The sequence below is a fragment of the Lepidochelys kempii genome, chromosome 4, assembly GCF_965140265.1.
Source record: "Lepidochelys kempii isolate rLepKem1 chromosome 4, rLepKem1.hap2, whole genome shotgun sequence".
Lineage (NCBI taxonomy): Eukaryota > Metazoa > Chordata > Testudines > Cheloniidae > Lepidochelys > Lepidochelys kempii.
Genome location: NC_133259.1, coordinates 138,494,255 through 138,515,357, shown reverse-complemented (window position 1 = coordinate 138,515,357; position 21,103 = coordinate 138,494,255). Strand labels below are relative to the sequence as shown.

General features: G+C 47.3%; 1 protein-coding gene across 4 annotated transcripts in view; it reads left to right on the top strand.

Moving 5' to 3' along the window:
- The window catches only part of DYSF (dysferlin), a 304,075-nt gene that overhangs the window by 233,609 nt on the left and 49,363 nt on the right, over positions 1-21,103 (top strand). For all 4 annotated transcript variants that reach the window (XM_073343024.1, XM_073343025.1, XM_073343023.1 and 1 more), the window contains 4 exons: positions 9,605-9,703; positions 11,557-11,685; positions 16,091-16,246; positions 18,284-18,375. In XM_073343024.1, the coding sequence (XP_073199125.1) occupies positions 9,605-9,703; positions 11,557-11,685; positions 16,091-16,246; positions 18,284-18,375 (476 nt within the window). The remainder of the gene's footprint in view (positions 1-9,604; positions 9,704-11,556; positions 11,686-16,090; positions 16,247-18,283; positions 18,376-21,103) is intronic.

Below are 21,103 nucleotides of genomic sequence, written 5' to 3'. Positions count from 1 at the left end.
TTGTTAAAGGGCCCATTTAAAAATTTTATTTGCTAAACTAGTTAGGTTTATTTGTAATATCTCAGAACATTAATTATGTATTCAAAGATAAGTGCTGGATGTTTGGGGGCTGGATATTCTGTATTTTTCATATGTAAGGCAGGGATTCAGCCTTCGGTTAGTGCACCGCTCAGTTCGACCTTCACTATGGAGCTGCAACTAGCCCCTCCATAATGGTAATCCCCATCCCTCAGGAAAATCCAATATTTCAACCTTTTCCTGGTGAAATTCTCAGATGTATTTGTTGTTTGCAGTTATATGTAAATTTTGCCATTGAAGACTCTGATATCTGTAAGTGTTCATTGCAGATATTCACGTAATTATTATTATTTTCAATTATTAGTAGTACTTCAACAGTGCCCAGAAACACCCCAACCGTGACTGAGACCCCATTGTGCAAGGGGCTGTACAGACCTTGTTGGTAGACACAGTTTCTGCCCCAAAGATCTTAAAGTCTTGCGACTTGTGCTGTTTTGGCTAGTTGTTGTACTATTGCTTCTGTTCCTTGACTGGATCATTTTTGCAACTAACTAGCAGAGAAAGTAGCAAATTTTACAATCCAGTAGCTTTTGACCACTGTTCATTTCAATGCTTGCTCTTTATGAGTCCTCACACCAGCATGGTGAAATTCCCAGCTGTGCTGGGAGCCTGTGCGCCACTTAACCCCTCAGAATAGGACTTGATTGATTGAGAGTCCGTGTGCTCGTCTGTGCTGTGCAGCAGTGAATTTCCCCCACTAGGAAGATACAGAAGTGATGGGCTGGGTGCAGGAATCCCTCGGTGAAATTCTCTGGGCTGTGCTATGCAGGAGGTCAGATCAGATGATCATAGTGGGTCCTTCTGGCCATACAGTCTATGAATTGTCATCTAGTGTAAAATGTCAGGGGCTGCTAATCCCTTTGGAAATGCCTGTTGGCTCTTAATTCACAGACACACTCTCCTAATACACTAAACAACTCTTTCCTTTCATTGTCGACAATCCTGAGCCCTGTTCCCTCTCGCTGATTTCTGTGTGGGGTGCTGAGGGGAAGGAGGTCAAAGGCACAAAAGGTAGCTAGGTACCTGATTCTCACTGAAAGTCTCCAGTTTCCATTTGAGCCTTAAATTCTCCCCCATGCACCTTGCAGGATTGGACCAGGAGAGAAGAGCATTTGTTTGTTTTCTTGAATGGGCCTGGTTCTCCATTCACACCATTTTGGCACCGGTAGAGCTCTATTGACTTCAGTGGAGTTATCCCAGTTTGCACTGACGTAGGTGAGTGAAAAGTGAGGCCCACAAGGAAACTCATAAGAACATAAGAATGGCCATAGTCGGTCAGACCAAAGGTCCATCTAGCCCAGTATCCGATCTTTTGACAGTGGCTAATGCCAGGTGCCCCAGAGGGAATGAACAGAACAGGGGATCTATCCCCTGTTGCCCATTCCGAGCTTCTGGCAAACAGAGGCTAGGGACACCATCCCTGCCCATCCTGGCTAATAGCCATTGATGTATGAATGTATCTAGTTCTTTTTTTAACCCAGTTATAGTCTTGGCCTTCACAACATCCCCTGGCAAGGAGTTCCACAGGTTGACTGTGTGTTGGGTGAAGAAATACTTCCTTTTGTTTGTTTTAAACCTGCTGCTTATTAATTTCATTTGGTAACCCCTAGTTCTTGTGTTATGAGAAGGAGTAAATAACACTACCTTATTTACTTTCTCCACACCAGTCATGATTTTATAGACCTCAATCATATCCCCCCTTAGTTGTCTCTTTTCCAAGCTGAAAAGTCCCAGTCTTATTAATTTCTCCTCATATGGAAGCCGTTCCAGATCCCTAATAATTTTTGTTGCCCTTTTTTGAACCTTTTCCAATTCTAATATATCTTTTTTGAGATGGGGCGACCACATCTGCACTCAGTATTCAAAATGTGGGCGTACCATGGATTTATATAGAGGTGAGCTTTAAAGAACATGTATCCAGAGGGGGGTCAGATTGAGAGGAAGGGTGGTTTTGTGGATAAGGCACTGGATTGGGATTCAGGAGATCTGAGTTCAGATCCTGCCTCTTTCACACACTGCCTGTTTGATCTCCAGGTACATCTATACTGCAGCTGGGAAGCATGATTCCCATGAGATGTATATATGCTGGGGCCTAAAAATAACAGTTTGGCTGCAGTGGCTCAGGCTAGGCAACCAAATATGTGCCTAGAGTCTCTGATGGACTCGCGCTGCTGTGACCACCCTGCTATTTGCAGGTGCTAGCACGTGTACGGCTATGCGAACCGGGAGTCACACCTCCCAGCAGTTGTGTAGACATACCCATAGTCTCTCTGTGCCTTGCATCCCCACCTGTAGAATGGACCTGACAGTGCTTCCTTTCTGCCCACCTTGGTCTGTTTAGATTGTAAGGTGTTTGGGGCCACACTGTCTTTCACTATGCGCCTACCACAGTGCGATGCTGAACTTGGTTGGGGCCTCTAAGCGCTACTGTAATATAAAATAATCATGATAATTTGGAGCAGAAGGAGCAATCCTACGCTATTTGCCCAAATCATTACAAGGCTTTTTATTTTGTTGGCTAGTTGTGTCATTAGTTGTAACAAATACAAATAACTCATCCAATGACAAGCTAGTGAGGAGAACATGGGCCAAAAAAAAGAAGAGTTGAAATCTGTAAACTATTTGGAATAATTGGTTATTTGCTGTGTTTGCTACTTCCAAATCAGAGCACATATTTTACGGCTTATCCTGTTACTATTAGCTGGACGAGCTGTCGGGATCGGATATCTACAGCTGAAACTGATAGCTGATATCCCGCTCTGAAACAAAGTCCAGCCCTCCCTCTCCGCATTCCTGCGGTCGCTCCCTCGAGCATTGTGCACATCCCGGTCCATTGTGCCACTCTGGCAGAGGACGTGAAGCGGCGCTAGAGAATAATGGAATCTGGAGGGAAACGCTGCAGAGGCTCTGACGCTCTGGATCGGTTTGTAGAGCAGGCAACGGCAGTCAAGTTTCTGAGGGGACGTATTATGACATGTAAGCGGTCAGTGCGATGTGTGAGCCTGGGGGCTTTATGCTTCTGTGCAGCCTCACAAACTCCATCCAAGCCGGGTGGTCCAACGGAGCAGGCACAGCAGTGGTCGTCAGGGCTCTGTTTCTGGCTCTATCGCTTTCGTGGTGTGTGTCCTCAGAAAAGCCACTTTCCCGCTCTCGCCTTCCATTTCCCCTCCCACTTTTCTGGTTGTAAGCACACATGCACAGCCCAAAGCAATCCTAATGCGGGGGGGGGGGCAGAACCAGGACAATTACCGACGCCAGTGCACATTGTAAACACAGGGCCCCTGGCCTAGCTGACTTTTGGAGAGAAGCTGTTAAAACAAACAAAAGGAAGTTTAATAGGCAGCAGGTTTAAAATAAACAAAAGGAAGTATTTCTTCCACCCAACACATGGTCAGCTTGTGGAACTCCTTGCCAGAGGATGTTGTGAAGGCTAAGACTGTAACAGGGTTCAAAAAAGAACTAGATAAATTCATGGAGGATAGGTCCATCAATGGCTATTAGTCAGGATAGGTAGGGATGGTGTCCCTAGCCTGTGTTTGCCAGAAGCTGGGAATGGGTGACGGAGGATGGATAACTTGATGATTCCCTGTTCTGTTCATTCCCTCTGGGGCACCTGGCATTGGCCACTGTCGGAAGACAGGACACTGGGCTAGATGGGCCTTTGGTCTGACCCAATCTGGCCGTTCTAATGTTCTTTCCCTCATCTGTTGCCAAATGTTTGCGTTATTTAGATCCAAACAAATATCCATTTTGTCCAAATTTGGGCAAGAAAGCAAAACATTCAAGGTGGAGAACTAATGACACAGTGGGGAAGAAGAAATGCTGCCTGAAATTCCCAGAGATGATCATTTTGCAGCTCTAGCCGTAAATAATTTGGGGGCTGGTCAAAGGAGACTCCTGTGATGGGTTGCACCCCTTGAAGATGCCACCTGATGTGCTGAGATACCACTGAGCCCACCTGTCCTGCTGAGCCAGGCTCTTAAGCCTCCTCTAGCACACACACAGACTAGGCCACACTCCTCTGCAGAAAGACACAGACACTGTGATCAGCTCTGGGAAGACTCAGCTTAAGGGACTTGCCCCAGCACTCAGGTGCCTACCTCCCTTGGAGTGAAGACCCAAAGGTATATTGTTTTGCACTGTATGGAAAAATCTGCAGCGCGCAAACTCATACATTGGCCCCTCCCTCAATGTGGAAGAAGATATGCACAACTTCTTGCCCCGCCCCCCAGTTAGAAATTATAGAAACTGGGTGTAATAATAAACAAAACAAATTTTATTAACTATAAAAGGCAGATTTCAAGTGGCTAAAGCGGTAGCAAACAGAACAAAGGAGATTACTGAGCAAATAAACCAAACCACGCAAACTAAGCTTGATTCACTAAAGAAACCAGTTACAAAATGTAATTTCTCACCCTAAATGTTGAATTAGGCAGGATGCAGAGTTTCTGTAGCTCAGAGTTCTAGTTATTTCTTTCTACTGACTGGACCCCTGTCTCAGTCTGGACTCACCTCTGCCTTTCCCTTCAGGTTAGTCTCTTTTGTCCCTTCAGGTTCTTTCAGGAGTCTTTCTCCTTGGGTAGTCCATGGAGGAGAGTCTGGAATGCGTTCCCTCCCAGCCTTAAATAGAATTTACATAAGGTGGGAAGCCTTTTGTTTCCAAACTTGACCTCCCACTCCTGTGAGTGGAAAATTACTAGAAGTCCAAGATAGAGTTTAGTACCAGGTGGCAGGACCGCCTGACCTAGCAGTGTCACAGCTAGTCCCAGGAGAACTCTCAGGAAGAAGAGAGATTAATATCTTCAGTCTTCTTGTTTCTTCCTAATGGGCCATCAGCCCTGTCTGGCTTTTTCATTATTGTACCTGAAGGACTAGTTGTGGGTGACACCCAAAACAGCACATCTGAAATACAGCAACATGGTCAATATTCCTAACTTCAGATACAGAAATGATAAGGGCATACAAATTGGATAATCACATTCAGTAAACCATAACCTTTCCAATGGTACCTTACATGAGCCATCTTGCGTAAAGTACATCTCAGTTATGTCATATCCATATCATAAGCATGTTTCCATAAAGAATATGGCGTGTAATGTCACAACTCCGACCCTCCCGCCACACTTTTTTCATCGCCTGAAGAAGGACGAGCAGGATTTTCCTCCTCTTTAATTCTGCACCCTCACGTCCATGCTGCTGGTCTGTGCTGCTGCATGTACAGCACTTCATTGCTTCATTTTCCTGAAGGATCCACCAAGGTGATATGAGAATGGGTGGAATGACCCTGTAACAGAGTGCTGGCCCTTTAAGGAGAAGCCCAGGCCTATAATGACTGCAGCCTAGAATGGAGGTTGGGACAGCAAGGAATTCTGGGATAAGGGGGCAGGGCTATAAAAAGGGACACTTCCTGTCCATAGACACCTGGAGGGAGCAGGTGCCAGCTACCCTGTTACAGGCCCCAATACACTTGTGTTGTGTGCGGTGCGTGATCAGCCAGAAGGGAAACCGATGGGAGCACATGACAGGCTGCTGCCCGTCTTCTGGCTGCCCCTTCGCTGCTCCGTGATGGGAACTGTGGGAATCTTCTAGGATCAGGGGTCTGGTCCATGGGCCAGATTCATCACTGGTGTAACTCTGTTGACATCAGTGTGGTTGATAGGCCTCCATGCCCTGTCCCAGCAATGGCTGTAACCTCCAGCCCTGAGATTTTCAATGCCTAGGGGTAACCTGCTGCATGATGCTTGAGGGTGAGGGCTATGTGTGACACTGCTTTTAACAGTGAATGGGAGCTTCTTGTGTGTGTGTGTGTGTGGGGGGGGGATTTCACACAGAGCAGTTAAAGAATTGCCTGCATGGATGATCATTTAAAAGTAAGCCACAACATCTGGCCTGGCCTGGCCCTACTGAGCCCTAACACAATCTGTGTTCCCATCCAGCGTTAGGTCTCACACATGCCATCCCCCGTAACGGGAAACACATCCACCTGACGTTAGACTTTGGTAGGTTGGAAAGCAGAGAACTGATTTTTGTCTCTTTAACGTTACTGTTTACTTATTAGCACCGTAATTAAGTGTACTCATACAGGGAGGAGTGGGGTCTAATGGTTAAAGCAGGGGACTGCATCTCAAGGCTCCTGGGTTGTATTGCTGGCCCTACTACTGACTCCCTGTATGGTTTTGGACAAGTCCCTTAGCCTGCCTGTCAAAAAGCCATCCAACCAGCTCTAATAATGATACTGATCTATCTCAGAGGAGGTTGTGAGGTTTACCTCATTCACATCTGTAGAGTGAAACACACCCCTATGCGAGGGACTGCACAAAGACCATGTGCTCTTTTAAGTCCCTTTTAAGTCTTGTTTTGAGGGCTTACATAGGATTTAAGGGCACATATGCCTTTGGCTGGCCCTTTCCACAGGGCTGAATTTGAGCCCTGATTCAGGAAGGAATTTAAGTTTAGACTTAAATCCCATAGACTTCAATACTGTGATTAAAATTAAGCACATACTTGAGCGCTTTGCTGAATCAAGGCCTTAGTCTCAAAAAGGCTTAGAGATCCTCTGCTGCAAAGTGCCATGTGTTTGTAAAACGCTGTTATTTATTAGACCTTCTTAGAATGTGAATTAATTTCTCTTTAACATAACCCTTCATTTTGCCTTATCACAGTACTCCCGATATGTCACTTGGTAAAATAAAATGGATTGTTAGATTGTAAAGTGAGAAGGGACCGCTGTGAAAATCTAACCTGACCTCCTGCATAACACAGGCCAGGGGATTTCCCAGTATTAATTCCTATCTGAACTAGAGCAGATCTTTTGATTTAAAAATTGCCAGGGATGGAGAATCCACCACCACCTTCGGTAAGTTGTTCCAGTGATTAATTAAACTCACTGTGAAAAATGTCCAGTCTGAATTTGTCCAGCTTCAACTTCCAGCCATCGGATCATGTTAGACCTCTGCCCGCTAGACTGAAAAGCCCATTGTTAAATATCATTGTTAAATAGCCCATGTAGGTATTTATAGACTGGGATCGAGTCACCCCATGACCTTCTCTTTGTTAAGCTAAATAGGATGAGCTAAATAGATTCATGTGTTGTTCTTCTTTAGTGCCTTTTATGCAGGGATCTCAGCACTTTTTACACATTAACCAATTCCCCTGAGCATCGCTGTGAGGTAGGTAAAGATTATTCCCATTTTACAGATCGGGGAGGCCAAAATGGAGGCACAGAGCAGTGAATTCCCCTGGCAGCCATGGGAGTCGTGACTGCTCAGCATGTCTAAAAAATTAAGCCACTCAGGGCTTGATCTGATGCTTGCTGTTATCATTGGCAAAGCTTCCATCAGAATCAGGGCCTTACTGCGGTGTCTGTCTATGGATCATGGTGCTGACTTGAGGCATCCAGCTGTGAAAAGTCTCAGCCCAAATGACTTGCCCATGGCCATGTACCCAAGGACAGAGGCCCAGCACATGGTAAATGTCCCACTTACGTCTGCTGTCGGGTTAAGTGCGACTCCAGTGACTCCTTGGCCCGATGCTGGATCTCTGCCCAGGAGATGGATTCCACCCCTGCTGAGTCAGTAGCCGAGCTGGAAATAGAAACCCAGACTCCCAGTCCTGCCCTTTGATCAGTACACAGCCTGGCTTCCCAGATAAGACTCTTAAAGTGCTTTTGGCTGTTGCCTTATGATTAAATCAAATCCCCCTAGCCAGTCACTTGCGTGTTGGGTCCTTTGCAATAACTGGCTTTTCCATTTGCAGGCAAAACGATTAATGTCCTTCGCTATTAACATTCCAGCTGCTTCCTCTGGCTTTTTTTCTTTTCTTCTTCTTTTTGTAACATCAGTAGAAATCAGCAAAAATATCTAACCAAATGCTTTGTCTTGGGGCTGCAGAAGATACCGTGGGTAAGTCGTGAGATTAGTTTAAGTGCTTTCTTTGTAACTTGGTACCTGTGGAATGTCATAATAAAGCCAGGTTGGTTAGGACGTAGATTTTTAAACAATAAAACAAGGGGAGTGATGAAAGGCAAGACTTAAAAAAAAGGAGGCAGCAGAGGCCTCAGAGCTAATTTATGTAATATTGCAATTAAAGACACTGTCTATTCAAGACAGCAATTTGAAGCCTGCACTGTTGGCTTAAAATCTAAATCCAATAAACCTCTACTATGATTCCTCCATTAGGTCAGTGTGATGGAATTTTGTGGACTTCTAAAATAAGACATCATTAGTTTTCAGGAATGTTTCATGAATCACGGTCAAAGCCCCTTCATCTTTGCTTGCATAAATTTCAAAATTGTGCACTTATAATAAAATAATACATATTTTGTGAACCCAACAGCCAGCTTTCTCCTTGGAATAATATCCGCAGTCCTGAAAGCCCATTAGCCCTCCCAGTTTACATAACTGATGAGGTGCAATCTCCTTACTGGCTTTGAGTCTCCTGCCATTCCTTTCAAAAGTCTAAGCTTATGGGATTGGTGATTTCTGTTTATTGTATAGATCTGCATGGTTGTTACGTTCGTCTAGAGAGAGGTGGAATTTCTTGGGGTCAAGATTTGTTTCAAGGGATCACGGTAGTGTCTAGGAGACCCAGGCATGGACCTTGGCCCCCTTGTGCTAGGCGCTGTACAAACAGAACAAAAATGCAGTTCTGTCCCCAGAAAGTTTACAACCTAAGCTTAGAGTTGGGGGTAGGTTTTATTTATGAGATATCCCAGCACATATCCTCAGCACTCTGAGACATGTAGCCCTGTTGGTCTGGGGGCTATTATTATAACCCATCCTTCCTTCTACATGGAGATCCCCAGCGGAGGGCCACCAAGATTGGCAAAAAGCTGCCGTCTGGAAACAAATTCTGATGGCTTCTTCTCCAGAACATCTTTGACCCACTCCTGGGGTGAGATTCACCACTGTGCAGAGAGGTTTAGGCACCACTTAGAGTCCTGAATGCCTAAGTGTTGTCTGATAACCTCTGTCTTGGCCACCATACTGGGGATTGACCCAGCAACCAGGGACCCTCAGAGCTAAAAGAAAGGCTCTATACAGCTTGGGCTAAAGAGCCAGGTTCTGTAACATATCAAGTCCAAACTACTGAGTTTGGCTGGTCGGGAGTGTGTAAAAACCACACCCCCTCGCCAGCATAGCTACAGTGGCAAGGTGTGGATGCAGCGATGCTGACAAAAGAGTGCTTTTTTGGGCATAGCTAAAGTCATTTGGGGAGGTGGTGTTACTATGCCAGCAGGAAAACTCTGTCTGTTGGCACACACTGCGTCCTCACCAGGGGGCTCTGCTGATGTAGCTACACTGGTTGAGCTGTATCAGAAGAGCCTGTTTAGTGCAGACAAGGCTACAGCCTCGCTGTTCTGTGGCTCAGGCCCAAAGGGGAACATGTAACACCCACTGGGTGCATGGGTTTTGTGCTGGCTCTGTGCACAGGGGTGAATATCAACCATAGCGATTACGTTAAATGGCGTGGTTTTCGCCGGGTGGTTTCCCAAGGGAGACACTTTATTTTTTTCCCCCTCCTCCAGGAGGAAGAGTTCATTGACTGGTGGAGCAAGTTCTACGCTTCAACAGGGGAAAGAGAGAAATGCGGCGGCTACTTAGAGAAGGGCTTTGACACAATGAAGGTAACTTCATCTCCTTGTGGCTGAGGCCTTGCAGCAGCTGGCCGATACTGGTTGTCTGTGGAGTGAGATTTATTTTAAAAGGGGAGCGCCAGTAGAGGGGTGTTTTTTCCCGACTTGATTCTGACATCAGTGGGAGTTTTGCTGTTGATTTCAACGGGAGCTGGGTTGGGTCCTTGGGGCGGGGCAAGACTCCCACGTGTCAAGTTAAGCACGTGGGTGGAGCTGGTTGTGGACCCTCTCCCACCCCCTCCCAAAAAAAACCCAAAACTTTTTTTGGACAAAATTAAAGTGCTCCACATTTTGGCCGACAACCAAAATATTTAAATTTAGAAATGCTGCCATGGGTGCCTCATGGAAGCTGTAGTTTCTGTGTCTCATGCTTCCAATCTCCTCTATGGACCCGGCTCCCTGGTCGGACTGCATGTCCCATAATGCACAGTCTCCCCTCTTGGAGAAGGGTGGCAGTGCATCATGGGAGTCCTTGGTCATGGGGGATGTAGTCCGGCTGGGAAGCCCAGCCCATAGAAGAGAAGGGGGACATGAGACGATTGAACTACAAGTCTCATGAGGCACTGAGGCACCCTTCCTTAACTGAAGTATTTCTCTTTAGGGGTGTTCCCTTTTTTTGGATGAAAAATCCAAATTTCCTCCAGCAAACAAACATTGTTCAGAAAAATTTTGTTTGTTGAAAAGCCATATTTCTGATGAAAAACAGTTTCAACAGCTGGACAATTTTTGACCAGCTATATGCACAAGTAGCTGTTTGCAGCGTCGAGGCTTATAGGCTGGGTGTGGCAGGGAGCTACCAGTCTACAAGTATTAGAAGAGTGTGGGGTGGCCACTCATGCATTCCCAGAATACTCGTCATTCTTGTACCAATGGGCCTGCCCCCGCCGGCGTGATCTCACATGCATGGTGTTTGTGAGGTCACACCAGTGGGGGCGCAGTGGCACGCTTTCAAAATAGCATCCCCCATCGGATATTGGACAAAACCATGTCTGGTTTTGTTTCAGCACTGGGCTGGGAACAACTAACCACCCAAAAAGAGGACTGTCTGGTTTATAACCGAACAAATGACCTGCCTAGGAGAGCGTGTACCCCAAGGGAGGAGAGGAATTGTTAAGGCTAGTACAAGAGGGATGAATGAAATCCTCAATCCCACAGTGACGAGTGTATCATAACAACCCCCGTTGAATTTAAAACAGAGAAATCATCACCTGCCTGCCAGGAATGGTGCGATCCCTTGGGCTATGAAAAACCCTCCATAGGGAAGCAGCGGGAGCCCTGTTGCTTGAGGATAGGTCTACACTGGAATTAATAACCCACGGCTGGTCTGTGCCAATTGACTTAGGCTCTCGGGGCTTGGGCTAAGGGGCTGTTGCATTGTTGTGTGTGTGGGTCAGGCTCAGGATGGATCCCAGACTCTAGGCCCATGCTAGCGAGGAGGGTCCCAGAGCCCAGGCTGCAGCCCAAGCCCAAACATTTTCACCTCAATTGGCCAGCCCCATGAGCCCGAGTCAGCTGACATGCAGATATCTAATTGCATTCAGGGCATACCCTGAGTCATTTAAAACCTCAAAGTGCTTGGAGAGTGACAATCCCACATTGGCCTCAAGGGACAGTCTAGGTCAGTGGTTTCAACCTGTGGTCTGCGGACCCCTAGGGGGCGGGTCTGCAGACAATGTCTAAGGGCTCCATGAAAGGTCATTGTTACCATAGTGATCTGAAAGACTTTCTTTAGGGCTCTGGGTGTAAGGCAATACAGAGGCATCCATGGTATTCTGCAGATGGTGTGCACCTTGTACTTTATGGGTGAAATTCATCCTTTTACTCAGAGGGGTTTTCCTCCTTAGGTCTACGAGACAGAGCTGGAGAATATGGAGGAATTTGAGAAGCTCTCCGACTTCTGTCACACCTTCAAGCTCTACCGCGGCAGAACACAGGACGTTAACGAAGATCCCTCCGTGGTGGGGGAATTCAAGGTCCGACGGCCACTCTTTATACTCAGAGTCATTTGACCTAGCAATAGTCAATTGGAAACTAGCAGTGAATCCCTCTAACGCCTGCCTGTGAATATTTCTTTGTTATAAAGCAGGGAAGGATCTGTTGGACCCCGGGCCTGACAGAAGTTGGGAATGTTGCAGAGGGCAGAGCAGACAAGAGTTGGTGCTTAACATGCTGGATGCGATGCGTGTGTCTACACTGCAAACACAGGCTGTGATTTCAGCTCATGTAGACCTACCCCAGCTAGCTCTAATTTAGCTAGTGTAGGTCGCAGAGCAATGAAGCCATGGAAGCTCGTTCAGCAAGGGCTAACCCCATGAATAATTACCCAGGGTTCCAGGTGGCTTTGTACAGTGGCTTCACTGCACCCCTGTCTGAGCTTGCTAGTTGGAAGCTAGGTGGGCTATGATTGTTCGAGTTGCAATGACACCCTGTGATTACAATAGAGCGAGGCTTGGCAGAATTTGATTTTTTTTTTTTTAATAATTTCGGCAGCTAATGTCAATGCTTATTTTGTTTGTCCCCCCCCCCAGCCCTATTTTTATTTACTGAAATGTTCGCAGTTGCGTGAAGTTATGGGTTGGAAGCATTTGTTTTCATTTTTATCAGTTTAAAGTTTCACAGTTGCAGGGAAGTGCGGAGGGCCAGACGATGAGGGTGTCAGATAATTGTTTAATGACAAGAGACAAGGAGATGAAAAAAGTTAAAGCTTTATAATAGTTAAAACACAATCTGTCAACATTGTATATCATAGAATCATAGGGTTAGAAGGGACCGCGAGGGTCAGCTAGTCTGACCCCCTGCCAAGATGCAGGATTGCTTGTGTCTAAACCATCCAAGACAGATGGCACTACCGTATGCAGTGTAGTTGTAGCTGTGTCGGTCCCAGAATATTAGAGAGACAAGGAGGGTGAGGAAATATCTTTTATTGGACCAACTTCTGGTGGTGAGAGACAAGCTTTGGAACCACACAGAGCTCTTTTTCAGGCCTGGGAAAAGTACTCCCAGCCTCCCAGATAAAGGCAAGGTGGAACAGATTGTTTAGCATAAGTAGTTAGGACATATTGTAAGGGACCATTCGAAGTAGAATGGCCCGTTAGCACCTCTGCAGTCAGAGGACAAAAAGAGGGGTGTTAGTGGGTTACAGGTTGTGGTAATAAGCCAGAAATCCAGTGTCTCTGTTCAGTCCATGGGTTTTTGTGTCTAGCAGAGTAATGAATCATTGGTGTTGATCACTGTAGCAGGAGAGATATGGCTGCAGGTTTTGTATCTTGTTCTAGCAAGGCCTGGTGCTGCTTTGAGTTGGCATGTCCTGGTCTGTGGGGAGCTTGCTTCTGATGATGAGCTTGCAGAGGTTGCGGGGTTGTTTTAAGGCCAGAAGTGGAGGTTCAGGAAAGATTTATTTTAGGATGGAGTACCCATCAAGTATGGATTGTAGTTGTTTGATGAAACCCTATATAGGTTCCAGGGTGGGGTGGTACCTGACAACCAACTCAGAGCAGCACCAGACCCTGCTAGAACAACAGAGTAAAACCTGCAGACATATCTTCACTGCTACAATGATCAACACCCCCCACAACATACCTTTCAAGATCCCTTCATCCTACACATGCCCATCACAACATGTTCCGTACCTCATCCAGTGCACTAAATGCCCCAATAACCACCATGTGGGTGAAACCAGACAGTCACTGCGCTCTCAAATGAACTCACACAGAAAAATGATAAAAGACAAAAGCAACCCATCACCTGTGGGCGAACACTTTTCACGAAGCGATCGCTCTGCATCTGACCTCTCAGTCCTCATCCTCCGAGGAAACCTGCACAACACTTTCAAAAGACGGCTACAAAACACTAAGCCTTGGTCTCCACTGCGGAATTACTCTGAGACAGCTATGTTGCTGAGCTCAGGTGGGTGAATAATCCATACTCCTGAGCAACGTCGTTATACTGACCTAAGCGCTGGTGTAGACGTCTCCCACTGACACAGCTACCACCTCTCACGGAGGCGGAGTTGTGAAGCTGATGGGAGAGCTCTCTCCTGTCTTCACTAGAAGCCCGACAGCAGCACAGCTGAATTGGTGTAGTGGCACACGATGCAAATTTCTCACGTAGACCTGCCCTTAAAATCACAGACAGAACAGAGACGCTGGATTTCTGGTTTATTACAACAATCCGTAACCCACTAACCCCCTCTTTTTGTCCTGTGACAACAGGAGCGTTAATGGACCGCTTCACCTTGAATGATCCCTTACAATATGTGCTAACTATTTATGCTAAACAATCTGTTCCACCTTGCCTTTTGCTGTGTCGCTGGGTGTACCTTTCCCAGACCTGAAGAAGAGCTCCTTAGGTCTGTCTACACAGCAAAGAAAAATCTGCAGCTAGCCCATGCCAGCTGACTTGGGCTCACGGGACTCAGGCTGTGGGACTGTTTCACTGCTGTGTAGACCTTCCGGCTTGGGCTGGAACCTGAGCTCTGGGACCCTTGCACTTCGCAAGGTCCTCCATCCAGAGCCCAGACACCTACACAGCAATGAAACAGCCCCAAAGCCCGAGTCCCGTGAGCTCGAGTTGGCTGGCATGGGCCAGCTGCGGGATGCTAGTTGTTGTGTAGACACACCTGGTGTGTCTCAAAAGCCTGTCTCACCAACGGACGTTGGTTCAATAAAAACCAGACCCACCTTGTCTCTCTGACATCATTTGTCAAAATTGTAGCAGCATTTTTCTTACTTGGCCTGTCTGTAAATTTAGATTATTATCGATGGAAATACTTTTTGTTGGTTTCTGTGTGTCTGGTGAAATAGATGTTTATCGGCATTTACCAATAAGAATCAAACACTTCCATGTCGAAGTGTGGACAAACCCCAGGTCACCTCTAGAGCCCATGTTATGGATAAGATGTTAAAGTCTTGATGCAATGGCCTGTTGTTATTTATTTGTATTACAATAACACCTAGAAGCCCTGGTCTGCTCCACCCCATTGTGCTAGGAGCTGTACAAACAGAGAACAAACAGACAATCCCTGCCCCAAAGTTCTTACAATCTAAGTAAGAAGAAGTTGCACTTAACACCACTGTAGTGTGGCTGGCAGAGGGCAGCTGCTGTGTTTCACTTAGAGGGGGCAGCATTTCAGTGGTGGGCAAGTGATCCTCCATAGTGTGTGTGGGAGAGAGAATGTGCATTGTACGCTGTCACCAGAGTGCTTTGGGATCCTGCCGAATGAAAAATTTTGTAGAAGCAGACTGGATTGGTGCTTACTAGGATGAAAGATTTATTATTAGCACCCCCATGGAGAACTGGTCATAACAGTATACAAACAAACGCAATCAGAGTAAGGTCTGACTGCCTTATCCCCTGGCGATGGCTACATTCTGAACTGATACAGGCTTAGACATAATCCGTGTGGAAAATCACATCTGGAGTCAGCACTGCCTGTGGCTGACTGGGTCAAAACAATGGCGCATCTTTCTTCCCTGGGGTGGGGACAGCATGTGTGTGAGAGAGCTGCCAGGCTGTCTACGCAAGTGCTTGGAGCCAGTCCCTTCAGGGCACTCACTCCACTGGTCTCTCTTTGAATGGCTCTGTAGCAAATGATGCTTTGTGCATGTAAAGCACCTTTTCATCTGAGGATCTCGGTGCCTTAAAAACATTAAGAGCTCAGTTCTCATTTGCACTAATGGTCCTTTGCACCATTCTGGCAGCGTAAGGGGACAAATGACAGCAGCTTAAATGAGAATCAAGATCCAAGTAATTCTGCCTCAGATGTCCCTTGCATAGTAATTAAGAGCATATAGGATATGTCTACACTGCAAATAGACACCTGCGACTGGCCCATGCAGGCTTGCAGGGCTCTGGGCTAAGGGGCTGTTTAATTGTGGTATAGACATTCAGGCCCGGGCTGGCATCTGGGCTCTAGGACTCTGCTAAGGGGGAAGGCCCCTCTTGCGTGCCCGAGTCAGCTGGCATGGGCCAGCCATGGGTGTCTAACTGCAGCCTAGACTTACCCTTTGGCATCACTTTACCTATCTACTACTGACTCGCGGCCCCCTCTGGGTTGAAACACCGTAGCTGTTTAACAGCTTTAGGACAGGAAGTGAAGGATCGCGCCCGCATTCAGTGTGGCACTCTGTCCCCCTCTGGTGGTGTGCGGGACACAGAAAGAAGTTGCGGAGCTTGCTGTCTCTTTAGCTCAGGCAGCAGAAGGGTACACGTAAAGATTCTGAGGTTCCACCCTTCCTGCTGACGTCCTGCCTGGGGATGTGGTGTTACACAAGCAGCATTGCACTGATTTGCCCTGAGTTCAGTCAGTTGCCAGCTGTTAGCATTTGTAGTGTAACACGCCCGTATGTGCACACATGTGGATGCTCAATGTCTTCTCAGGGCTCGTTCAAAATGTACCCCCTCCCGGATGACCCAAGTGTGCCGGTCCCACCACGCCAGTTCCATCAGCTCCCAGCCAAAGGACCCCAGGAGTGTCTCATCAGGGTCTACATCATCCGTGCCTTTGACTTGCAACCCAAGGACTCCAATGGAAAGGTATCCTTCAGGGGAGCACCTGGGAGATGTGGCAATGAGGCTGAGGGCAGAAATCGCGGAGTGGAATTCCATGGCCTGTGTCAGGAGTGGCAGAAACACCCTAAAAAACGGGGGAGGGGGCACAGGTGCCTGAACCATCCCTTCTCCCTGGGGCCTCGCCCTCATACCACCCATTCCCCCTGAGGCCCTACCCTTGTTCCGCCCCTTTCCCCGAGGCCACGCCCTCACACTGCCTCTTCCTCCAAGACCCCGCTCTTGTGGTGCCTCTTTCCCCCAAGACCCCAACCCCGCTCGCTTCTCTCTGCTCCCTCCCCCTGTTGCTCACTCTTCTGGCCTTGGCATCTAGGAAGAAACTAACACCAACTTGCTCTTCAAAGTGCCTTTTCCATGGTTCTGAAGCCCCAGGGCCTCAGCTCTCCTGTATTGTTGTTGGGCTTTTCAATAGGGCGGGATGCAATATCCAAATTCATTTCTGGCCAAAATTTCAAAGGAAGCGAAAATTACCTTCAAAAAATTTTTTTTGCAGAAAACTTCAGAAACACCCTTTTTTTTTTTTGGATAAAAATTTAAAATGAAAAGAAAATTGGTTTTGGTTCAAACGAAAAATTTCCATTTTGTTTCTGCTTTTAAAAATGACAAAAAACATTTTCTGAAACTCCCTCCCCGCTCGCCCTGGAAATGGGTAAAAAATGGAGAGAAGGAAAGGGAGGAAAAACCAAAAATGAAAATCGATTTTTTTTTTCAGTTTTCAAAAACTGAAACGAAACGAAAACTTTCCTTTCCATAGAGGAACTTTCCTTCAAAGAATTTCAGTGAAATCAGAAGTGTTTTGGGTGGGAAAGCCATTTTCTGTCAAAAAAAGAAATCATTAGAGGTTCAACCATCTCCCCTTCCCAGCATGCTCTGATTCTTCCTGCCTGATGCGGCCAGGAGAAAACTGGCCGCTTCTTACTCAGTGCCCGTGTTCCTTGTGTGTCTTTGAGTTACGTCTTCTGACTTAGCTAACTGAGGGCTTCTCCATCCTTCCCTTCTAAAAAAACTTGTGGGACAGTGAAAACGCCCTGAGGATCTCAGCATGGGTTCTTCCCCTCCACGCTGGAGTCCCCGGCTATTATCTCCCTGGGAGAAGGCCATTTGCTGATCTGAAACAAAGTAAGGGGATGTGTCCCTTTAAGAGTGGGGTCATGCATAGTGTAACCCACAAACCTTCTGGGTGTGGTGCTCTGTCCCATCTAGTGGCACCTAGACGACTTAGAGCTTAATGAGTCTGCTACAGCGTTAGCTAAAGGTCATGTGGCTTTTAGCTTATGCAGTAGAGGTTCACGCATTTAGCTCCAGAGGTCCCAGGTTCAATCCTGCCCACTGACGACCAAGGTCTGTCGGTGTTACATAAGCACTGACTTTGATTTTTCCCCAGGAGTGCTCCACCCCTGCTCCGCCTTGAGGCCCCACCTCACTTTGCCCCCTTCCCAGAGGCCCCACCCTTGCTCTGTCTCTTCCTGCCCCTGCTCCAACCCTCCCTTGAGGACCTCGCCGCTCACTGCTCTCTGCCCTCCCTCAAGTGCCTCCCCCAGCCGCCAAACAGCTGATTGGCAGCCTTGCCAATCAGTGGTGGCTGGTGGGTGCTGATCACCCACTATTTTTTCCCCATGGGTGCTTGAGCCCCAGAGCACCCATGGAGTCAGCGCCTATGGGGTAATGAGATCTAAAAGGCAACTCTGTTAAGCCCCTTCTATGCTGCCCCCTCAGTTGCTCATCCCCACTGCCTGTCCGTGGGCAGGCAAGGCCTGGCACAGGGGTTGCAGCTGGATCAGCCAGTGCTAACACCTTTGGGAATTTGTTCTGAACAGCAAAGGGCCAGATTCCGCCCCCCCTTGCTGATGTGGGGTGTTACGCAAGGGTCTGTTCATGGAATAAGGGGTTGATCCATATGACTAAGGGTGGCAGAATCTGCTCCTTAGTGATTAGTATTGTTGTTGAAGATGAGTCTGTAGCAGCCCCACCTCCTCTGTTGTTTCTTTCCTCCTGTCTCTGTAGTGTGACCCCTATGTGAAGATTTTGGTGGGAAAGAAATCCATAAATGACCAGGACAATTACATCCCATGCACGCTGGAGCCCGTCTTCGGAAAGTATGTTTCTCTTTCGCTTCAGTTCCAGATGGGGATGGTGGGACTTGCCTCCCAAGGCAGGATCACAAGCAGACCAGAAAGAGCAGGAAAAGGAGAGGAAGGCAAAGGCTGGTGTCAGAGAGCACAGATGGTCTTGTGACTAAGGCAGTGCTTTGGGACTTGCAAGGTTTTAGTTCAGTTCCTGACTCTGTGTGATCCTGGGCGAGTCATTTACTCTCTGTTCTTTGTCTGTGAAATAGCGGTAATAATGCTACATAAGAACGGCCATCCTGAGTCAGGCCAGTGATCCATCTAGCCCAGCATCCTGGCTTCCGACAGTGGCTGGTGCCAGGTGCTTCAAAGGGAATGAACAGACCAGGGCGGTTACTGAGTGATCCATCCCCTGTCATCTAGTCCCAGCATCTGGCAGTCAGAGGTTTAGGGAGCATAGTTTTGCATCTCTGATCATCTTGGCTAATAGCCATTGATAAACCCATCCTCCATGAACTTATCTCATTCGTTTTTGAACCTGGTTATACTTTTGGCCTTTAAAAACATCCCCTAGCAACCAATTCCACAGGTTGGCTGTGCGTTGTGTGAAGAAGTACTGCCTTATGTTTGTTTTAAACCCACTGCCTGTTAATTTCATCAGGTCACCCCTGGTTTGTGTGTTATGCGAAGGGGTAAATAGCACTTCCTTGCTCACTTTCTCCACACCTTTCATGATGTTATAGACCTCCGTCAGTTATCTGCATTGTGTCTTTAGCGCTATAAGGCCTTCAGCTCATGGGCCATCCCTTTACTGTGTGTTTGAATGGCCCATAACACAATGCTGATCTGCTCTCAGTTAGGGCATTAGATGCTACCATGATACATGTAATAATACGAACTCGGCTATCCACAGCAAGCTCCTCAAGCCGAGGGTAGGGTCTCTTTTGCCAGGCTTGGCTTCCAGCCAAAGACCAGTCTAGACAGAGTTCTGCACCTACCACCCCGTCGCGAAGACGAGACGGAAAACCCAGGTCCCGGCTGCTCATGGCTATTAAAGCTCCCATTTCACAAGAATAACCCTGGGATCCTGGCTGTTTTCCAGCTTGGCCAATTACGATTTGCTGACCTGAATTCCTCCTGCTGCTTTAATGGGAGGCACAATCACTCACTTCCCCTCCTAAAAGCTGCTGCAGAGTGGTGGGAGCGCTGTTAAAAGGGCATCGCATTCCACCGTGGAGGCAGCCACGTTTCAGCTGCAGGTGAAGTGACTCCCAGACACAATGGGCCAGATCCTGGCCTTCGGTGTAAACCAGGACTGACTCCACATGGAAGTCAGTGAAGATCAGTGAGGTAAGGCCAGCGTGAGTGAGATGAGAATAAGGCCCATCCTAATGCATGTGCATGTGTGTATATGATGTAAAGGGAGAGTGAGGACCATCTCCATTGACTTCAGCAGAGCTCTATCAGTTTACATCAGCTGAGGATTTGGCCCCAGTGACTCCAGTGGAGCTACACCAATTTACACCAGCTGGGGAGCTGAGCCAGAGAGTTTAGGAAATTCTTTGGGATGCTTCTGGAAGAAAGACACGCTCCCACCCCCCATTTTAAAGTAAGGTATTATAAGAACATAAGAACGGCCAGACTGGGTCAGACCAATGGTCCATCTAGCCCAGTCTCCTGTCTTCCGACAGTGGCCAATGCCAGGTGCCCCAGAGGGAATGAACAGAACAGGGAATCATCAAGTGATCCGTCCCCTGTCGCCCATTCCCAGCTTATGGCAAACAAAGGCTAGGGACACCATTCCTGCCCGTCCTGGCTAATAGCTATAGATGAACCTATTTTTAACCCGATTATAGTCTTGGCCTTCACAACATCCTCTAGGAAGGAGTTCCACAGGTTGACTGTGCATTGTGTGAAGAAATACTTCCTTTTGCTTGTTTTAAACCTGCTAATTTAATTTGGTGACCCCTAGTTTTTGTGTTATGAGAAGGAGTAAATAACACTTCCTTCTTTACTTTCTCCACGCCAGTCATGACTTTATAGCCCTCTAGCATCTCCCCCCTTAGTCGTCTCTTTTCCAAGCTGAACAGTCCAACTCTTATTAATCTCTCCTCATACGGAAGCCGTTCCATACCCCCAATAATTTTTGTTGCCCTTTTCTGAACCTTTTCCAATTCCAATATATCTTTTTTGAGATAGGGTGACCACATCTGCACACAGTATTCAAGGTGTGGGCTTATCAGGGATTTATATAGAGGCAATATGAGATTTTCTGTTTTATTATCTATCCCTTTCTTAATGATTCCCAACGTTCTGTTCTGGGAATTATTATCTGTTATTATCTGTTAATCTGTTATTCTTCTGGGGCCACTATTCACGAGTGATCCCCAGCTCTCCTCTAGTTGCTTTCCATCTGTAGATCGCAAAGCGAGTCAGGACCATTCCCATTTTGTGGATTGGGAAAGTGAGGCACAGGGAGGGAAAGCAGGCTTGCTCAAAGTCACACAGAACGCCAGCAGCTGACCTGGGCATAGAACCAGGGTCTCCCATGGCCCAGTCCAGTAGCTCACTGCTCTGATCAGGCACGGTGAGGCAGTGGCGAGACAGGCAGGCCGATAAGCCTGCGTTGTTCTGTCATGTGATGGAGGGTGGAAGACATGAGGTCTGTTTCCACTGGATTGTCTGTCCTAAGAGGTGATCAACAACAGACCCCGGGAAAAGCCACTCGCCCCCAGTTCTTCTCTCTGTCGTGGGTGGT